The sequence below is a fragment of the Pomacea canaliculata genome, linkage group LG2 (assembly GCF_003073045.1).
Source record: "Pomacea canaliculata isolate SZHN2017 linkage group LG2, ASM307304v1, whole genome shotgun sequence".
Classification (NCBI taxonomy): domain Eukaryota; kingdom Metazoa; phylum Mollusca; class Gastropoda; order Architaenioglossa; family Ampullariidae; genus Pomacea; species Pomacea canaliculata.
The window spans coordinates 12,989,427-13,011,359 of NC_037591.1; the positions used below are offsets into that span (position 1 = coordinate 12,989,427).

At 38.3% G+C, this 21,933-nt stretch overlaps 1 protein-coding gene across 4 annotated transcripts; it reads right to left on the reverse strand.

Annotated features, from left to right (window-relative positions):
- Positions 1-243: 243 nt before the first annotated feature.
- LOC112556639 (cyclic AMP-dependent transcription factor ATF-2-like) lies at positions 244-16,988 on the reverse strand. Of its 4 annotated transcripts, XM_025225823.1 has the most exons (14): positions 16,854-16,985; positions 16,030-16,148; positions 12,670-12,762; positions 11,805-11,910; positions 11,354-11,466; positions 10,550-10,914; positions 10,031-10,199; positions 9,341-9,556; positions 8,857-9,053; positions 8,142-8,216; positions 7,797-7,893; positions 7,036-7,153; positions 5,992-6,037; positions 244-5,812 (listed from the first exon to the last, which is right to left on the reverse strand). In XM_025225823.1, exons 2-13 carry the CDS (start codon positions 16,126-16,128, stop codon positions 6,003-6,005), a joined length of 1,683 nt encoding a protein of 560 aa, XP_025081608.1. In that variant the 5' UTR covers positions 16,129-16,148; positions 16,854-16,985; the 3' UTR covers positions 244-5,812; positions 5,992-6,002. The 4 variants fall into 4 exon arrangements, with proteins under 4 accessions (XP_025081608.1, XP_025081607.1, XP_025081606.1 ...); XM_025225822.1 differs by lacking the exon at positions 5,992-6,037 and having other exon boundaries at positions 16,861-16,988; XM_025225821.1 differs by lacking the exon at positions 5,992-6,037.
- Positions 16,989-21,933: the final 4,945 nt, after the last annotated feature.

The window sequence follows — 21,933 nt, forward strand, 5'->3', positions numbered from 1 at the left end:
GTGTGAAAATCATGTGTGCCTGCCAACCTTTCTTTTAAAGAAATGCATGAATTACTCCTCTGTCTAGTCTTTCCAGTGTCATTTATACTAATTCACATGAAAAGCAAGTTTATTGCATGATACCATCCTGGTTTTTCACCTTGGTCTCCTTCCAGTACCTCGCACTGAAGGGATTTAAGCCTGTCTGGGATTGCAATAATAATGACTAGTCACAAGCTCTCAACTTTTCACAGACATAACAAATTTTTTTTCCAAACTTATTTAATTAACATTAAAATAAAGCAATATGGTATGTTCACATTTGCCTCAATTTGAAAGCTATTAATTACATAACAAAAACAGTGGTTGCTGAATTACAGAACCATGGTTGACGATATTGCAGCCTAATATGCTGCCCCTGCAGGCTAAAGGGTCTTTGTCTCAGAGACAGCATACTACTGCAAGCAAACGCCACAACTAGCACAAGGACAAGACACTTGTACCACCTGTTTGAAGAACAGAAGAAACATTCAACTACTTTAATCCATCACAGTGACTGAACAAACTTCAATTACAGAACTAACAATGCCATTTGAACTGGAAAAAAAAAGTGTGAAGAGAATGCAGCAGACGTTCAGTGTTAGCTAGTTACAGAAAGCAGTGCATTTTACATCTTGTCATGATAAACTCTTCAACAATTTAACATCCACAAACAGCTGGTCTCAACATCTATCACAAGTTTTTTTTTTTACCACCTCTTCAACTGGGAGTTATTTTTCTGTGCAGGGTTCCACTGTTTATGGGTTTCTCATTGAGAAAATTGCAAAGAAATGCCATTACACAGAAAGATAACTCAGCAGAGTAAGCAGAAGTTCATCTTATATAAACAGTTGGCTTTCTCAGTTACCCTAGCATATATTCATGTACACCCACATACAATCCAGCAATGAAGAAACAGTCATAATACAAGTATAACTGTATAGGCTGCACTCTTCACACAATAAAAACAGCTGCATACATCTGCATCTGATGTCTTGCTTGCCACTTAAAATCCAAATGTGCGATAAAAGAACATACACAGAACCATTCAGATTCACAGATCTGCCAACAGCATATAGCACAACACGGATTCATGTAATATTTTCTCTTATACTCAGTAACAATGCCTGACTGAGATCATACCCACACAGACATTTAGTATTCAATGACAGCACTTGAAGCTTTAGTCTATGATGGCATCATGAAAGGTTGACACTGAGAGGGGAAAAGAAAAAATTAGAATTACACAAAAGCAGTTTACTTGGAGAAAACCAGCTCTTGGAATACTATAAATATGTCTGAACCATCTGATAGGATACATAAAAATAGGTTTATATATAATAAGTAAGGCTTTGTAAGAGAAGAAATGTAGGTCTACAAAAGCTTCCACAAAATGTAGTGTTATCCAAAAACCCATAAACAGGAGACCTGTTTAGTTATGCCTATATTTATTTAAAATCCTACTGTAAGGAAAAATAGCCCCATGTCTACAGGCATTGAAGCAGGTACCAACCACTTATTAAGGCTTGGCAGAATTGACAGATTTTCTAATAAAATCAATCTTAACTGATCATTTCATTGCGGCAATGTAATTAATCTTAATTCTTTCTTCTTCTTGTTCCTTTTTGCCCCCAATGGAGCATAGGGCCACAATAATCTTAATTCTTTATGCATGCAAAAAAGTCTGTTATGGTTAGACCATTAATATACTAAAAGAAACAACGGAAAAATGCTTTGTCAAGCAGCACTATCACATGAGTTTTCTGTTGTTAATGGTACTATTCTATTCATACTTGCAAAAATATAAATGTGCAAAAACAAAAAAGCTTCTGCCAATACCCCATCCAACCCTATTAAGAATCTTATCCTAGTCACCAGAATGGATAAAAGAGAGGGAGACAAAACCTTAAAACTGCTACTTCTAGAACCACAGAAATGGGACCATGCATGTTTTGCCAACACACACAGGAACATTTGCTCTCTCTCACACACACACACATGCATTTCTCATAAGAAAATGTCGTAAAAGCTCAGAGGTAAAATGCAAACTATCTTCATTTGGCTCTACAGTCCCTTCTGATCTCAAGAATTAGTAAATGAGAAAGATAAAGTTACGTAATGAAATGATGCTTCCTAGCTAGACATATCTTGTTTGATAAGAGCATAAGATACTCAGAAAAGGAATCATGACAGGGCTGGGTTTGCATAATACTCAGACTGGCAATTACACATTACAAATGCTGTAAGCCCTGAAATACTTTATTATATGTGCACATTTTGTATGTGATGGCAGCGAGGGGTAAGATAAATAATAGGTTAATATAATTTACTGAGCCATTAGTTTGTCAAAAAAAAAAAAAATACATCATCTTTTGTAAAGCAAATGGGTTGACCTAAATTCAAACTTATTACTGATAACCACAAAAGGCTACAGCTGGAGTAGAGCTATTCAAACAAGGAAATAAAACATTGCCATAGGGGTGGTATATTTTAATAATGTCACAAGAACAGATTTGGATCTCCTCCCATCCCCCTAAAAAAAAAAAAAAACCAAAAAAAAAACAAACCCCTACCAGTGAGACTGATATTCAAAAGTTTGTACCCCATACACAAAATTTGAGTAATTTTCTCATGCTGTGGGTTGTAAGCATGATATTTTGTAATAAACTATGCCTAATAACACAAAAATAATTTTGCATTGGAATAGAATTTAACCACATATTTTAAAAATTTGCTAACACGCAAAGTTTCCCACTAATAGGACTGCCACCATCCATCAATCACAAATTTCTACAAGGACATATTAATAGCTTTAAAATATGACAATGTAAAATGTGCAGTGGCACTATGTTTACATACATGCAATATGCATTTACCCAGTCCACTGAGAACTCATTGCACTTGATACGTATATCTCCCCCCAACCCTATTTAGGGAAATCAAGAAAAGTAGTGTGCTGTGTGCTCTTGTGAAGCTAAAGCTTGAACTCATTGACTCCCCTGTTGCTATTGTTAGTCTTTGAACAAACAATTAAAGGATTCAAACACTAGACATTTTAAAAAAAAACCAAAAGCTCCATACCTACTACTATCCCCTTCTGGTATCCCAACTGTGGAACTGATTCACTGTCTTTACTGAGCAGACTCTGGCCTCTGGCAAGATGCCACCGTCAATATCCATCCACTGCTGTGCAAGAATAACACATTTTACTGTTTAGGTCTGCTTTTGTTTTTGGGACAAAGCCATTCTGCTGAAAAAATTTCTGGCAAAATGCAGGGATTTAAAAAATAACTGGGATGGGTTGCAGGAAGTAGGTAAGGCTCTATTGTCAAAACTCAGAAAAGATTTTAGTCACTGGAAGCATTTAAGTGTGCACTTCATAACATCTCTTTTGTAAATATTATTCCATCATGTAACTTGTATTTACAAGTTATCATTTGCATATTTTGATATATCATTTTGATCTTTGTTGATTTTATATGATGTTTAACATCAATTTTTCTACTATCTTCCTTTCATTTTACTTTTCTGACCAGATATTGTGACATTCACAGCAAGTGTGGTCAAAGGTGGGGTTTGGAACATTACCTCAGGAAGGCTGTTCTAAAGACTGATAACCCACAGTGATTGTGCACCTTAAGATCAGAGGCTTGTCTGAGCAGGTGACCTCTTGTAAACAACTCAGAATTGTGCTAAAATTGGGTTGTAAGGCTGGAAAAAGAAAAATACCGAACACTGCATTGAATGTAGCAATATACACAATGTTAAATGACTCCCAACATGTCTGAAGACAAATGTAGCATCTGTGCAGCAGTAAAAATTATAAGCCATATTTTTGTTGTCAAGCCTAATTTTGACAGTTTCTCAATTACTTCTGCAGTGCAGGAAAGATCTTAAGAACAAGAAAATGTAAGGCCATTCATGTTCAATAAGAAATCTTCAAATATACAGCAAAAGATGTGCAACGGTAGTTTGTACACAAGCATGATGCACTGCCAATTAATGTTATATCCTTTCTAGTAAGATGGGTTCACTTCAGATAAGTTCATTTCCCATTGTCTCTCTCTGGTTCAACTTTCTGTGCTTTCATGATGAAGATGAAAATGTGAAGTTCTCCATATCACAGTTAACATACCAGTAGACTAAAAAAAATAAAAAAATTAAAAGAATAAAAAAAGAATTATAATGATGCTTATGCATAGCTATGTTGCACTGGATTGTGTCAAGGCATCCTCCTTGGGACAGGAGCTATTCAATCCTAACAGGAAGACATAGGACAAAAGATAATGCTAAAAAAATAGCATGCATGCACACTAAACTTCAAAAACTGCAACCAAAATGTTTTGCTCTGACAAACACTGGTGCAACAGATCACACACTTGAAAATATAGTTCACAATGCACAAAAGTGACCAAAGATTAACAAACTTTGGTATGGATGCAAATCAGGTTTATAATTGGGGAAGAAATTATTGGAAATAGTCTGAGAACACCAAAATCAAGCACCAAGTACAAAGTAAAATTCTGAAGACAAAAGAATGTGACTAGACATTCTGTGCTCTTAAGAGTAAGCAATTTTGTTTACCTGCTTAAGCTGGTATTAATGGAAATAATGCACTTTCATTAAGAATGAGAGAGAAAGATTTCCAACAATGCATCATTCCCATTTTTATCAGATAAAAGAAATAATTACATCCATAATGTTTTCTTGGAATTCTGTCAAAATAATCAGATTTGTATCTTCAGTCTGAAGTCTTAACATTACAAATGCTCTCTCTCTCACACACACTTACACAAAGTACTTTCATAACATCTTTTCCTACAACCAATGTTCCTAACCTGGTTTGCTCACTTTCTTCTTAACACTTTGTCACCTCTTTTAAACAATTGAATTCTTAGATGTATTAATATTTTTTTTCAGAAAAACCTGATTCAGCATTTGTGCGTATAGAGAAGCACAAAGCATGAAGACAGCCTTATCATGGGTGCCTTAGTACTGATCTCTCGGCGCTGCATACCAAAGAGAAAATCAGCAGGGAAAGAAGGGAAAAAAGAATTTATTTAAGTCAAAAATCCAGCTACCTTATATCCCACAAACTGCTTTCCCCTGAATGTCAACAGCACCGACACAGTGAAGGAAGCAGGACGGTCCATCAACTGCTGCAGTTGCCGACAGCATGCTTCACAAGCTGAATGCACACACCATTGCAGCCACTCATGGAAAATATGTGAAAGACCACAACATCAGCACAGCTTTGTCTCATTATACAAAGATGTGCAAGATGCCGATACTTCGGTCACAGCACATAGTGTGGGCAGTAGCTTCTCAAGTGTGACACAGGCACTGATGCATTTACAGTCGCTCATTGGACGTAATCAACGAAATGATCCACAGAGTCTTCCGCAGCACACAAACGTCCTTCGCTTGTTAGCTAGTTACACAGCAGGTGCTCCAGCAGGAATTCAGATCACCCATTTACACAACCTTGGCTGATGGCTGATGTCATGATAAACTTTGAAGGAAATGGATGCACACTGCACAGACAGCCATACGTCTGCAGAGATAAAATTTTCTACTCTCCCTCACACTCACACAACACAGGTTTGCAGCTCTGATCTGAATGCTTTTATCACTCGGCTTCATGAAAGGATGTGTTGTTGTGATGATAAGAGTCTTCAGCACTAAGGAGGGCACAGTGATCTGTTAACTTCAACTGTTACTGGACCTACACTGCCTGGTCCTACTAACTGTGTCACATCAAATGGTAGTGTTGATGCAGACTCAACCATGGAGACTGAAAAAAAAGAAAATAAAATTTAGTAAAATAAAGCCTCCGCGAGAATGAATAACAGAAAATGCAACCTACTATTCTATAAAGTGACAGGGTCAAGCAATGAAAAGTTAAAGGCTGATTTATGGAAAAAAACCCTGCAAGATTGACATTAATGGAGTCAAAACACCTTCAACACTAACCATCATAAGGGTTAGCAGTCCACAACCAGATGAGCCTGGAAAATGTCTGCAAAGATGAAATTTATGTTGTTTTAAACAACTGGGGTTCACATAAGATACTAATTCCCCAAATCTGAGCAAAATTCTTCTGCTTATACAATACAAACCTTCAAACATAGCCTTGCACAGAATGAGGTCAAAGCTGGGAGGCCATGATGGAACAGTTACATGTTTAGATCATCAAGGATACAGCTTATGGAAGAGGTGACAAATGTAAAGTAGGCATTACACATTTCAACGTACTGCAGATCTGAGCTACAATTTCATGTTGATTCTATAATCCACTGACAGGCCTGCTTAGACAATAAACCTTTGTCATGTATTCTCCAACATGTGTACCCAACATGGGTGTGGAGCAGCTGGGGCTTATCGCATCCATGATGGGCACTTGCCGTACAGTATGCATGATCAATAGAAGTTAACAATTTGATTGGCCTGTAACAACATGAAATCCAGCCCTGACCTTTTTCTGTATGCGGGTAAGAATGTTTAAAAAAAGCATGTGAATGAAATTGTATTAATGGTTTCCATTTGGAGATTTAGTATTTTTAATAAACCAAATCCTTTGGAGAAAATTTAGATTTAGGTAGTTGTATAAGAAAAACAGCTGCTGTAACACAGTAGACTTTGACAAATACAGTATGGCAGAGTGAGGAGAACTGGAAGCCACAATGTCAATTGCATGTTGAGACAATGCAAGTTTTGGACATGGATTAACCAAGAAATCCCTAGTGTTGAGTGATCACAGAAGTAAGAGATACTGTCCCTTATCCATGAGACACTTCAGCCCATGGTCTTCTCACTCTGATCACAAAACTTTCAGTGACTGCATTATTTACAGCTGTGATAATAATCATCTCTTAATTTGTGGTATTGTGTTTACAATATTGTACTCCTAAAGCAAATTGTTAAAAGCATATAAGTTGTTCTTCCAAAAAAGCCTACTGATGTCAAACAAATTTATCTCAAAGTGAACCGAAAAGACAGTATGAACAGCAAACCTACTTGTGTGAAGGGCCAGCTGTCCCTGTGACTTCTGCTGCAAGGTGATGGGACAATCTTGGTGTGCCAGTAGCAGTGTCTTCAGCTCAGCAACCTCTGCCTTTAGCAGGCTCACCTCACTCTGGTGTCACAGTCAGTTACATAAGGCCACTTTTCTAGCCATTTTATACTTAGCTAGTTTTGTAGCACTTATTTCAGCATTCAGCTATATGTAGTAATAATAATACAGTGAACTTATACATAACCATATCCTGGTCCTATGGGCAGACATGATGCTTTGCAGACAAAAAAGACACAGACAGACAGACATGATGCAGGCACCAAACAGAATGCTGTATGACATGAAAGATACGTAGCCAGAAGCTGCTCCCAACATGCACAATTCATTTGAAAATATATTTTCCATAGTTATTCCACTGTAAACACTCGAACATCAATGCCCAGAATTTGTCATTTTGCTGGATTTGCAATAAGCATATAAATCTGAAAAAAAGTGGACCAAAGGATGCCAGTTTCTACTGAAACTATAATAAAATGTTTGCAGAAACTAATGTACAAACACACACCTGCATAGCCACTTATCCTTGTTTCTTTCAATAAAGTTCTCCACTTTGCTAAGATTTGCTGTACCACTATATCCAAGTTTAGGGTAAAAAAACAATTTCTGGAAAAAAAATCAACTTACAAAAAAAGACAAAAAAGTACTCCTCCCCATTTTAACACTACTGCACAAAATCTGTGCATTCAGAAACTATAAATATTACCTGCAGTCTACTGTTTGTCTGTTGGAGCTCCTCTGCTTTTTTCTCTAAATTGGTTATCCAGTGCTTCCGTTTCTGTCTGCAACGAGCTGCTGCAGCCCTGTCATTATCATAGGAAGACTAGTTTTTAAACAGCAGAACTAATCCCTGTATGTGCATCAAGTGATTTGAGATATGATTGTTAATGCATTGCCTCTTACAAAAATATTAACAGGATAATCGAGAAGAAGAATATGTACTTGAGCAAACCCAAATCAAATCATACAATTTATAGAGAATTACAAAAGTTCTTTTTCATAAAAAAAACCCCCCTCTAATCCAAGAAAGTTTTTAACCCTATTTGTTTACCTATTCCTTTCTAGAAATTTTCTTCTCCGTTCATCTGGGTCATCACTTTCACTGCCTCCACCTTTATACCTTTTGCTGCACATAATAAACACAGAAATATGACTATAATTTTTCAGATGTACAAGACAAAAAAAATTCAAAGTTTGATCAACACATATAGTAATACAACTTACACTGATGAAAAGAAACAAAAACTCCCAAGGATCTAAAAATGTTCAAAAAATATTTTAAGAAAAACTAAAGAAAACAAGGCTATTTTGAAATCATTTTATATTTTCATAAGAGTATGCTCAAGAGCACAAGCTCTGTTGGAACTTCAGTTTCAGTTTCTTCACCGTTTGTGGATGGATGTAAACAACTTATTCATGCTTAACTGATCGAATAAACATTAGGAACAAGCTTTAAATCATAGTAGTTCTAACCAAATGGAAAAAATAAAGTTTTGAGAGTAAATTCTCTTTCTTCAAGACTATCCAGGTGACATGACCATAAGAGGTAAAGGATTACACTAGCTCTTTAACCATTGAAAAGTTGTCGCCCTGACAGTGAGCTAGCATGTGCTGGGTGTGCTGACAATGATTCCATGGATAAAGAGCTTGTGTTACCCTTTATCGCCTATGGTCATGTCATCTAGTAAAGTCAAAGAAGAAATGTTAAGGCTTTTACAAGATAACAAATACATGCACATACAAAGATTAAATGCTGGCACCCACACCTGGGAATTTCGAAATCAGACATTAGAACTTCTACTTTAGGAGAGTCTAAAGTCACGGTCACTGGTGATGCCTGTGGCTGCACTCTTGCCACTGAGATCCCTGAGTCTGATCGTCCAGATGAAGAACTCACAACACCCTGCTGCTGCTGCTGCTGCTGTTGTTGCTGCTGTGCAGCCTGAAGGGTCTGTTTCAATCTCTGCCAAAAAACCATTATCATTTTATTGCAATTATTTTATTGGCTATTTCAGACTGGATTAAAAATAGGTAAGGATAACATGACAACCTACCAGCCCATCAAACTCTTTTAAAAAGGTAAAGCTGAAATTCATTCAATATCCTGTTTATTATGTTATGAAAGAAAGTGTCATCTTATTTTTATACCAGAATGCAAGGTACCTTCATGTCTTATATAACATTAGCCACTACCTCAAAATATAAAATGAAATTAACACAAAAACTGAGCAATGGCAAGAAGATTAACACCTGTTTTAATGCCATGGTGGATGTAGAGGTCACAGGAGCTGAATTAGTGTTATTCTGCCTAATTGCCACCTTAGCAGGTTGAGGCTGTTGTTGCTTAGGTAATTGTTGAGGCTGCTGGCCTGAAGCATGCTCTGATGACCCAGTTGGAAGGACTGCACTGATTGTGGCTGGAATGTGAACTGGCACTGTCTGTCCAGTTGGCAATTGTAGGTAGACCTTTTTATAAAAAGTTCAGTAAAAAGGGTAATATTTGCTTCAGTCCTTTAAAATCTTCAATTCATGACCCTTCACCTTCACAGAATCAAACACAGAAAGTGAGAGTGAGAGAGAACCCTAAAGAACAAGTACTTTTATTGTTGTAGGCTGTATGGCTTAGAGCAGACCTGGGCAAAGGCCGGCCCGCCTCCTGTCTCTGACCGGCCCGCCCGCCACTATATATAGTATATATACAGAATTGGCTAAAACTGAGTTAACTATATTAGTCCGGCCCTCTAAAACCATCCCAATTTCTCATGCGGCCCCTTGGGAAAATTAATTGCCCACCCCTGGCTTAGAGGATAGCAAAAGGGCGTGGAAAAAGGTGGAGAGGGAAAAAGAATAAAGGAATAAACAAATCATAGCAGTGTTGTACACCACATGTTTACATCCATGCCTTAATACAAGAATACATTAAGAAAGGCTGGTGCTCACCTGCATGGTGCAGGCCTGTTGCGAAGGTGAAACTGCTGCCACTATGGGTTGCTGGGAAACCTGTGGCTGAATAGGTGAGGAAGTTGTGAGAACAGGCTGGCCTGCTAAGCACGCTTCCGTTGCAGGTGGCAATGATGCAAGAATGACTTGGGTGGGAGTGGTGACTGTTCTGAAAAAGCAATATTCATAGACTAAATTAGTCACAAAGCAAAGAAGAAAAAAAGAAAGAAAAGCAAAAAGAAATCAGGTGGTATTTTCATTAACACATTAATGAGTCCCTACAAGAAGTTATACAATATAGTTTCATAAAATTTCTCTTTACAATATGTGCTCACAGTAATAAATATAAGAGGGTATTCATATAAACCCAAAAGGTATTATTAGATTTACTTCCTACACAATATTTTCTTCAAACTATTCCATAATGTTCATGAATTTCCAGAGTCAATTTCTTTTCCTCTTTTTAATTTATTCTACTAATTTTTGGTGACCACGCATATATTCATGCTTTTTTCATACCCAGACAGTGATGACGAGACAGCTTGGGTAACAATGACCTCCTTCACCAACGGACTGGCAGATGGGACAGTTTTTGATGGGGACTGTGTACTGTCGGCCATACTGATGACCCTGACTTCTTCATCCTCGCCTGTCGTGGATGAAGGTTGCATGATGACTGACTTTTCACTGGACTTTCGACCTGATAAGTTAAGGGCAAGCTGATCGCTAGCAATCAAAATTGCCTCTGGTTTCATAAGAGGTGTGGATGTCGATGTCGGAGATTGAACATCATGAAGAAGAAACCCACCAGGGGTCTTGTCATGAAGAGAAGGAGGGATAGGTGTGTTAAGCTCATTAGTATGTGGCCCTGGTAAAGGAACAACCTGCAAAACCATCACTGCCATCATTATCATTGTCACCATCAAACAGGGGCAAGTTGAGTTATGGACTGGACTAAAACACAAAATTGCATATCTGAATTATTTTGAAGTTGTGTAAAAACAGTCACAATTTCTTAGATGTAGGTTTTGTGCATGATGAAGAATTAAAATTAAAAAATCTAGAAAACCCCCAGTCCAAAAAAAAATCTTTGCTCATATGCCAATTAAAAAAAATTAAGATTTAAGATTAAGGGGTAAAAATTATCTACACTCATACAACCATAGCAAATAAGAAAAGACATTTTTTGGGGGGGTCTATAGTAACAAATGGATAAAACTTAATTTTTATAAATCAGATAAGAATTGAACAGACTCAAGAATGATAGCTTTAATAAGAAGGCAGTTAAAACTACAACTTTTCACAGATGACTGCAAAATTTACCTCAGAATCTGAAGCTTTTTTGAAGGCCTCTTCAAATGGATTTTTACTCAACTCCTGGAACAGCCCAATCTCTTCACAGTTTTTCAAAAACTTGGTGGGAGTTGGGGTCTGATCTGTAAAATGTCACCATATACCAGTCACAGCATAAAGTGGAGTGGTTGCTGATTAAAGGATTCCACCAGATGACAGTTACATCAAAAGTGGACTGTGTCATGTATGCACATAACAGATAAGTGAATAGTTTGTTGGACAGACAGCTTATGTCAAATCCATAGCAAAAATGACCTGATCCAGAATTCACTTAAATGAAAATGTAGCATGCTCTGTAGAAAAATTAATTAAATTTCAGTTTATATGTGATATTTCATGTGCCACAAGCAAGAATTTTGTGCTCCTCCTGAAGCAAATGCTTTCTTCAAGCCATTAAAACTATTTCATTTTCAACACTAACCAAGAAAGTGATGACCAGGTGAACTGTTGTGACCCCCCAAATTCAAGGCCAATGACATCTCATGCTTCTTCATGTGAACATTCAAGTGGTCCTCATTTGTAAAACGCTGCACACACACATCTAAATGCAATAATGTCATAATATAATTCTGACATTATGCCTTATTCCTCTATTTATTATGTATGTAACACATTCTTCAATATTTTTCAAAATTTTACTTCAGAATGCTTGTTCTTGTTCAAACACAAATAAGCAGATCTATGGCTTTTAAACTTACTGGTTTTAAGATATAGTGTGTCAAGAAAGTGTACATCTAAACTTTGGTCCCTCCTCCCCACAAAAAAAAAAATATATCTGACTATATGATATAGCATATCATGCTTGCCTAATGAAAGTCCCACTATTTTAATGGCAAAAATTAGTCCTGAGATGGACAAACCCTTGGTTTGGAATGAGGAAAAGCAATCAAAGAAAAGAACAGAATGCAGGGAGATGCACACAAGTTTTCAACTTCACAAAACACTTCAAGTGGTATTTTATGACTATTAGGCATGGGTGCTACTTAAGATTATGGATTCCATCACTTCTGAAAAAACTTCAAAACCTTTTGATACAAAGAATAATGTTAGCAAAGTGAGTGATGCTGTTAATATGTTTAGGAAAAAGATGGATTGACGAAATATGAAAGTCTGAACATCAGCTGTGTTACTGAAGTTACCTACATTCTAAAATCATGAACACTATGTTATTGTAGTATTAATCCGAAACTTGAAGAGTCTGCAAAACTTGCAAAGCCTGAAATATACTGTTTTATATGTATGCCACATCTTTCCTAGTGTTCTGAGTGGTATTTTGTGTATCCTACCATTCCGCATCCATGGGAGGAGCATACAAACGGTTTGTCATTGTCAACATCGCACATTCTTGTATTGCCAACTTTCGGCTGTGTGGCGGATTTCTGAAAAAGATTTAAAAAAATGAATTAGATGGCATCTTAAACTTTATTTCAGTTATCCTAAGAGTGGCGCTTACAGCTGTTTAGCTAGGAGGAAGACAATGTTTACATTCGGTAAGGGAAAGATTAATATCAGCAATCCGTTTAAAATAAAGAAAAATACGTATTTGTACTGCAAAACATGGGAATGCATACTCTACCAAACAATTTGTTTTCAAATTAGGGTTTGAAATACATTTTTTATATGAAATACAATATTCGTATTGAAGTTTGATGAACGTTTTAGTCTCTTTGCACGCCCATCATGGCCTATTTCCGTATTTGATTAAACTGCTAACAGACGTCCGATTTATCATGCAATAAATGCAACATATAGAAAACCCGAGAACAGCTTTCGACAACAAAAATCGTCGTTTATGTGAAAAAGGCTTGCATTAATGCTACAAACCTTAGAATATTATGCTTCGAAACTTGGTTGATAGGAAGCACTGTACCACACATACAGCTCCAGCAGATGGCGCTGGTGTAACTTTCTGATTCCGGTTTTAATCGAGACTTCTATGCTGTGTGTATCTAGTGTTATTTGGAAGCACCTGTATCGCTCATCATTCCCAGAACCTTTCAAATATTCACGAAAATACCTATTTTTAAATATACGAATATAAGAGGGATTGATAGGAGATGAGAAGCGGAGAGTTCATCATTCGTCGAACTAGACGGTAGCAGACGACACTGATCTTGGTAAATGTCTACCTTATCCGATGTTGGCTCCCTTTGACCATTTCTCTGAGGCGTCTGCTTTTACGCTTGACAGTACTTTTTCAGACAAAGTGAATTTTTTTATTTATTAAATTACCGGTTTCCATTAATTATAATTTAAGGGAGTCACGGAAATGTAATAATGACTCTAATTCTTTATTGTACAAATCTGGGAACTTGGTTTCGAATAAATAAATGTTATATGATTACATATTAATTGTCAATGGAAATGCCGGGGTACTCACTGAAACAGCTCAAGCGGTCAATACTCTTAATTGAGATTCGATATATATTTCTAAAAATATTATGCGCTGTCTCAGACACATTTTCGACACATCTATTAACGAACACGAAAATAATAAAAGAAATTTACACTTGATTACGTCGCATCTTTGAACAGGCAAAGCACGCACGCTGGCACGCACCCATGCATACTTCGTGCCTGTGCTCTTAAGAAGACTGTACTGTGGGCAAATAAATAAATAAAATCACAACCTTGTGGCTGGACTTTAAATATGGATGCGATCTAATAATTTTTTTTTATTCAGACTTTGTGACACGTGAAGGTTAAGAAATTAAAAGAGCTACACGACAGTGAAACTGTTTTTTCAAAATCACTATATGGGCTGAGCTCAGTGCACTTCCGAACTTTGAGTATTCCCTCCCCGCCTTCATTTTTGAGATAAAAGACTGAAAACATTTACAACGATGAAATCCATGACGTCACAATAAATGCGCCTAATTAACATTTAGTTCCAAAGGTGTTGACAAATATTCCTGATGTAATGATTTTTATGAAGCTTTGTTTTTCTGTGCATGGTGATGATTGGCAACAAAGGTTCGGTCCACTAACCTAAAGCTGGAATAATGTTTCTTCAGGATGGATCTATTTCAGGTATTGGGTTGGATGCTGATAAACGAAATGACTTAATTGTCGTCTAACACTATACATCCCTCAAGCTGTTGCCCGAAATTTTTTGAGTCCCATCTCTGTTTCATTTGTCATGGAGTTTGTGCGGAATCCAGCCAGGAACACCATCCCACAGTCTAGTGGGAAATCTTGATTTTTTGACCTCTTGATCGGCTGATTCCAGTCATCACGTCCAAAATAAGCAATTCCTTTGCCCTCTCAAAGAAGTCCAGTCCTGACCCTAGTGACCTCAACAATTATTTTCCCCGTTAGAACCTTCTCTCCTGGCCAAGATACTTGAAGAATTTATGTTTTACCAACTGCTCCCTACATGACTGGCCGCAAGCCTTTTCAATCTGTTTCTATCGTGAGCACCATTCAACTGAGATTGCACTGGTTGGTGCACAGTAATTTGTTGTCTGCCATTGACAGAAATCATATTTCAGCATTGTGTGTATTTGATCTTTTGACATATTGAACCGCAACATCCTATTCTAACTACGATCTTTAGCATCTCAGACACCACTTCAACCCTGCCTGACAGGCCTCAACCCAGATCGTTAAAGGCTACTCGATATCAGCACTTGATGCTTTGAAGTACAGTGTGCCCCAAGGCTCCGTTCTATGGCCGGTTCTGTTCATCATGTACGTCCACCCATCGGATACCGTCATTCACCATTTATGAACACAACTCCATTTGTATCGGATAGCTACTTAGCGTCCCAACTTGCTTCCGAGCTAACTTTACACTAATGCCATAGAGCGAACTGTCAACTCTGTGATGATGTCAATGACGACGGATAGATTGCAGGTGAATGACGACAAAACCGAGGTCATTTTATCAACCATTTCACTGTAATTTAGATGAGTCCCATCTTTCACCAGTCTTACATTCTGCGAAGAGTGGTTCTACTCTGCCAGATAGTGAAAAATCTTGGTGGGATGTACGGAACACAATCCAAGGAGAACCACATAAATTCAGTCAGTAAGTTTGTCCTTCTCGAGCTTCACCTCATCAGCCGGTTTTTTTTTTCTAACAGTTGCCTCCTTGAAAAAGTTAATGTTTGCATTTGTTCTGTCTCGGTTGGGCTACTGCAACTTCTGATTTGTTGGTCGCCATAGATGCCTAGATGCCTGCTTTAGACACTTCGAAGAGATCAACACAGCTCCACTTGCATTGCCTTCCGTAAGCTTTGTCTGTAGTCATTGCGATCTCCTCAGTAATTCCGGCGATATCGGTTTATTGGGTGGAATCCACACCGCTGAAACAATTCGTAGTCTTTTTTTTTTTTTTATTTTTTTTTTTTTAAATCATATATGTTCTCTTGCTTGCTTGTGGGCACCTCGAGGTTTGCCCTGAAGTCGATTCTGATAATCATGGTCATCGCCTTTTAACTGATTTAGAAAAGCTCCAAACTATTCTAAATTAACAAGAAAAAATATCCCCACGTTTAAAAACATCGATAAACGCTTGTGCAACGAAACTAAATGACTTAGGCACAATGTTCGAAAGAGGCAGAGAGAGCACACATAAAGCACACACACACACAAAGAGACTTCTGTAGCACTTCAACACTTCACATTTAATCAGCTCCTCCCACCGTTATAGGCAAGGACGTCCTTGCCCGGAGACTCGACGGTTTGGGAAGAAGCGCACACGGAAGGGACGTACAAGCCCCATTTCCCATGTCACACTGCATTATGCTCGGTAACCAGTGAACTGGAACAAAAAGTTGGCTGAGACTTGTGGTAGACTGGTTGGCAACGAGCTTAAAAGAGAGCAGAAAGTTTGACAAGTCAGAATCTCTCTTTCTCTCTCTCTCAAAAAAAAAACAACAAAAAACAAAAAAACAACCCCCCAAAAAACAACAACAACAAAAAAAACCCCAAAACAAAACAACAAAACAAACAAACAAAAAACAAACAAACAAACAAAACAAAACAAAAAAAACAACCCAACAACGAATTAATTTCAAAAACGAAAACAAAACACACACACACACATACACAGAATATTAATAGAGGGACAGAATCTCTCTCTCGCTCTCTCTCAACAAATTCTATAAACTTAAACTATAAACTTATAAACTATAAACTTAACTATAAAAATTCTATAAAATTTCTATAATTCTATAAACCATTAATTCTTAATTCTCAACCCCCCCCCAAAAAAAAAAAAAAACCCCACAAAAAACAAAAAACAAAAAACAACCAACCAACCAACCAAACAAACACAGAGAATAGTAATAGAGCGACTGAAGAAAATATAAAACAAGAAAATTCAGCGAAAAAACAAATAGTTACTGCCACTGATAATTTGTCTGTATATTTGTCTCTAAGAAAATTTAGCGAGGTATTAATAGTTACTGCCACTAATAATAGGCTTAAATGTTTATCTTTACGATGAATATCGAACATTTCTAACCTCTGACCTCTGGAAAATGTAATTAGCGCTGCAGTAGATCTCGAACTACCGCGCGGGACCGCTATTTCTCGTCCGCGACGTTAGTTAAATTGGCAATCCCATGATGCCTATAGAATAGATTTCCCATGAGGCTCCCTGACGTCTGACTCCTGACCTGAGTAAACGGCTGCAAGCCTTGCAGTCATCTGCAAGCTCCTGGAAACAGGATACTCGTCGAGACCAAAGCAGTCATTTCCGAATAGTGTAGTTTTTTTTTGTCTATTTAAAACAATCATTCGTTCTTGTTCTCTCTATAGGTACAGTATATCTTTTTTTTAAATCCTCCGTAAATCATGCTTTCACAAAGAGAAGACAATATGTAGGCCGGAAATCTGTAAGTGTCGCAGCAAAATTTGCTTGACAACTATTACTATTAATAATAATAATAACAATGAGAGCCTGCAAACAATCATTAGATATAATTAATAATTTTTTATTGAGTGCTAACTGGTGGTTATTACAAACAATACCAAATACCAACACATTTCAGCAAGAGCAATAAAGAAACCCTTGTTCCGATTGGTTGATTATCAGACCATGGTGACTCTAGGCTACCCGCAGTAACTCCGAGACCCGCCAGAAGTTTGCCTTCCAGCAGGCAGTGGCGTAGGAACCAGGGGGGCAGCGGGGGCAGCCGCCCCCCCAAGGAAAATACAGGGGGGGCAGGAATATCCTTTTGCCCCCCCAATATTTGAGACGTAATTCCTCAAAGAGCAAAGAACTGAAGAAAGGTAGGGGAACGTAGAGAGGAGACGGTCATCACCGTCACAAAAGCGGGCCCTGAGGCAAGTGGAGGCTCTAACACCTCTGACGATCAGATCGGGGACAGTCCGTTGGTCTTGTTTGCCATGCTAATTGCAGGCTGTGTTGAAGCCTGAGTGAAGAAAGCAGCCGGACAGTACATCGTACATCGAGTGTCGTCTCCCTCCCCCTCCCCCATAATGCGACGCCTTTTCTTTGGCGGTTTTCGTTTGACAACATAAAAACATCCCCCACCCACTCGCTGTCACCCACGGTGTGTGACCGAGTGTGACTGCGTGGCCTGTGCATGCGCGCATGTGTGCATAGGTGTGTGCGCGCTGGTGTATATGTGCAGAGCTGGAATGTTGATCGTTTCTGTCACGGGGGTTTGGTGTTTTCTTTTTTAGGTATAATGTTTGGTAGTGTATTTTGTAATAGAGGTACTGGAAGAGCTGACCAGTAGGTAACATGGGAGACGGGGGGATTGCTCTTGGCCGGAAGGGTTAGTGAGAAAGATGTTAAGCGAGATCGATAAGCTTTTGAAACTGTATCTTACTATCCCAGTTACCATGGCAACTGCAGAACGCAGTTTTTCTGCCTTAAAACGAACAAAAACATACCTGAAAAGTTCTATGACACAAACGCGCTTGAATAACTGTCTCATTATGCATGTATTTAAAGAGAGGGTTGATCTGCTTAATCTGGACGAGATTGCAATGGAGTTCATTAATAGAAATCACCGAAGACGCAGTTTTTTTGGCACACTGACTTGCCAACCTTGATTAATATGATTTATATGATTATAACGTTTATCACATTTCTTGTGAATGCGTTAGCCGGGGAGTCATTCTTTAATTTGTTTTTTCTTATTCAATGCTGCTTTGCCTTTTAACAATAAAGCAGCGTGTTGTGATGCTACCACTGTGTACGTGAGTGCTCTACCCCCCCCATCCTTTTTTACGTAATGTGCGAGTGCGAACGCCATTCACTGTCAGCAGGGAGTTTGCCCCCCCAAAGCCGAACATCTTCCTACGCCACTGGGCAGGTGTGTGACTGACGAGTAGCTGCTAGAGAAGGTCTTTCTGAGCGTGGTGACGCCACCACCACCACCAACAACAACAGCAACAAAGAGAGACGTATTTTTCTATGAGTGTACAACTTGAATTGTGTTTAACCAGGAATATGACAACTGACGTCTCAAACATTTATTTGTAACAAAAAGTTGAATGACAAATAACAAAGTAACTTAAAGAAAATAGAAAGAGACTTGTCATACTTACTGGCACATGCCAACTGATTTCTCACTCCTTCTCAAACTCGATAATACCACCATTGGTGCTTCTGATTCCGCCAAGGACCGAGGTGTCATGTTTGACAAAACTCTGTCCACGAAGTCTCCCGTGATCCTTAGACATGCTGCTGTCATTTCTGTTGCATTAGTCGTGTTCGGAAACTGATGTCATAATCAAGCATTCTTTTCTTTCTTCCCCCTGACTCAGTCTCCCGAATTAACTGCTCTCTCCTCGCTGGTCTTCCTGACTCTACCATTCTTGCTTTCCAATGTGTTCACCACAATGGGAGAAAAAACCCTCTTCCATCATTTTCCAGTGGAGTAGGAACCGGGGGGGGGGAGGCGACCACCCACTCACAAAATATACCTAGGAGACAAGAATGTGAACGTCGTTCACTGTCAGCATGGAATTCCCCTCTGCCCTACCAACCCCAGAGTCGAACATCTTCCTGCGCCTTCTTTCCCTCTTGAAAATTCAGCTACTCTATGCAAAACAACGGTTTACAGGAACCTAATTCCACAAAGTGGCTTTAAGCATGTTTTGGCCTACGTCCCCAGGCAGTTATAAAGTGTTAGAACGGCGGGAGAGCGAGCCAATCCCTTCCGAAAGGTCAAAGACATTGAGGTCATGGAGTTCAAACCACTGAGCAACATTTGGGGAGAGTTCGAGCGTGCATTCAGTTCATTGCGGTATGTCTCCCAGTCATGAAAAACTTTAAAAATAAGATGAGATTGCTGCCCACTGGTCCAAAGACATAATCGGGGCAGCGATTTAAGCTTGTCTCAGAATTAATGGCATGGAAATTGTTCCACTCCATATTGGTTTTCCCTCCATCTCAGTCATAGCAGGATGTTTATTCTTAATTTGATCGTGACTGTCTCAAGCAGGTAATAATTTCTCATGTTTTCTCTACCCTCTTTTTAAAAAAAGAAAGTCCTTCACGAAGATTTACAATTGTAATATATTCTAGCTGATGCGACAAATTAGTATTTTTTTTTTTTTAACGAGAACTCGAGCATCTTCAAGACTAGCTTAGTTGTGGTAGTTTAAAAGCTAAAGAAATCAGAAGAAAGCAGCAGCAACAAATAATAAGAATCATGATGATAATAAATAAAAAAAGAGCGTTATTGACCTCTGTATTCGTGTTACACAAAACGCACAGTAGTTTTTTGGTAAGTGCAGATTCAGGTCAGTAACAAAAACCTAGCATACAATTTACCATTTTAAACTGCTGTGTTGCAAGATTGAGAGAAAACATATAAAGCAGACATTAACACACGCACGCACGCACGCAAACACACACAGAGAGACTAAGGCACATCGAAAGGTCATATTTACACAGTATCTAAAATTTATACAAATAACAGTGAAATCTTAAAATGTGTGTGTGTGTGAGTGCGCACGTGTGGTCGAGTGCGCGCTTGGTGTTCGAATGCACTCGCTTGAATAATCCTAACCAGTCTGCGCACATGTATCGACTGTGGCGAACCCATTTTAATGGCCCCAGTCAATGTCGCCAAAGACCCTGCCCCTCGAGACTCCTGAAAATCAAAAGACCACAATTTATAATGAGACCAGGTCCCTCTGGCATCGTTCAGTCTGCTAACTTGAATCCCTTGGTTGCAGAGAATAGACGAGAAAAGTACATCCCAACAACAGCCTACGTTTGCTCTAAGAAATAATCGATTTATTCTCATAGTCTATGCGACATTAAAAAACAGACAAACAAACAAATAAACACCACAAAACAAAACACATACCTATTCCCACGAGCTAACATTCTCCTTAAAAAAAGTATGTGTTTGTGTGTTACAGAGAGAGAGAGATAAGACCGCACATTCAATAAAGGAATAAATATAAAAAGAAATCCACGAATAACCATTACAAAATATTATGGAAAAAGGCAAACAAGAAAGATAATTGCATTTCACATTACGACATCTCTGGTGTATGAGAAAGCTGGACTTAGGTTTAAAAAATAAAGAACGATGGATTGAGAGATGAAAAAAAAGTACACGAAGCTCCGGTCAAGAATATTGGCGCCAAAGGATCATTTAAAACAAACACAGTCCAGACAGTCGCAGACTTACCTGTGAAAGCATTGACATGTTTTCTCTATCAAGTAACAGTAAATAAAATACCTTTGCCATTGGCAAACACAGACTGAAACCGTTGTCAGGGATAGAACAACAAAAATAAGAGCGTCAGGAACAATATTTGTTCATAATAATTTTTCTTATTTGTTGTTGGTGCTGATGTCCAGTTAAGGCATATTTATTGAATCGGCGCACATTGCGTTTCCAGGGTGAGTGCGTACATTACGAGAGATGTAGTGGAGACAACATGGTTCAAACTCTTGTTGTAGGAGGAAACAATCATGACAATCAAGAAACTGATGAAGGTAGAGATCACTCTCGGAATAAATGAAACCGTAACATTGTTTTAAAATTCTACATGTTTTCAAGAAGTAATTGCGCTATTTCATTGTAACAGTCTTTTGTTCTTCACCCAATCTTTGATCAGGGTGTTAGCGATCTTTCAAATTACATTGTCGTCCGTTCCAGCCGCCATGTTTGCAATGTTAGTGTTCACTGCAAACTTTTTTTCCCCGCTGTGCCAACTTCCGCTTCCTCAGGCCGTTCAAAGGAAATGGCGAATATTTTTTGACGCCAGGCAAATGAAATGGTGAATGTTTTCTCACATAAAATACGATCAGTTTCCGCAGTAAAGGCACAAACTTGTGACGGAAACTCGTTACTCCACAGAATACCGAACTGTAAAGCAAACTATAAATGTGATGTGCAGCTTCTTGAGGGTTTACGCCTGACAAGTGCTCTTGTGTGGGTAAGAGAGAGGGATATAGAGGGAGGAGAGAGGGGACACGATCGTGAAGCCCTTGTTCCTCCCACCTTAAGAGGAACTTGATCGAAGTACTTGCCAGTTTTAGCAAAGGAGTAAATTTCTCAAGCCCATTAAAGGAAAATAACAATCATTGAAAAAAAAAAAAA

Coding starts and splice junctions, on each gene's coding strand:
- LOC112556639 (XM_025225822.1), bottom strand. CDS start 16,128: ATGCAGTGTGACATGGGAAATGGGGCTTGTACGTCCCTTCCGTGTGCG. Junction 10,200..10,549: donor GTCTCGTCATCACTGTCTGG/GTATGAAAAAAG, acceptor TTGCTTTTTCAG/AACAGTCACCACTCCCACCC. Junction 9,557..10,030: donor AACAGGCCTGCACCATGCAG/GTGAGCACCAGC, acceptor TTTTATAAAAAG/GTCTACCTACAATTGCCAAC.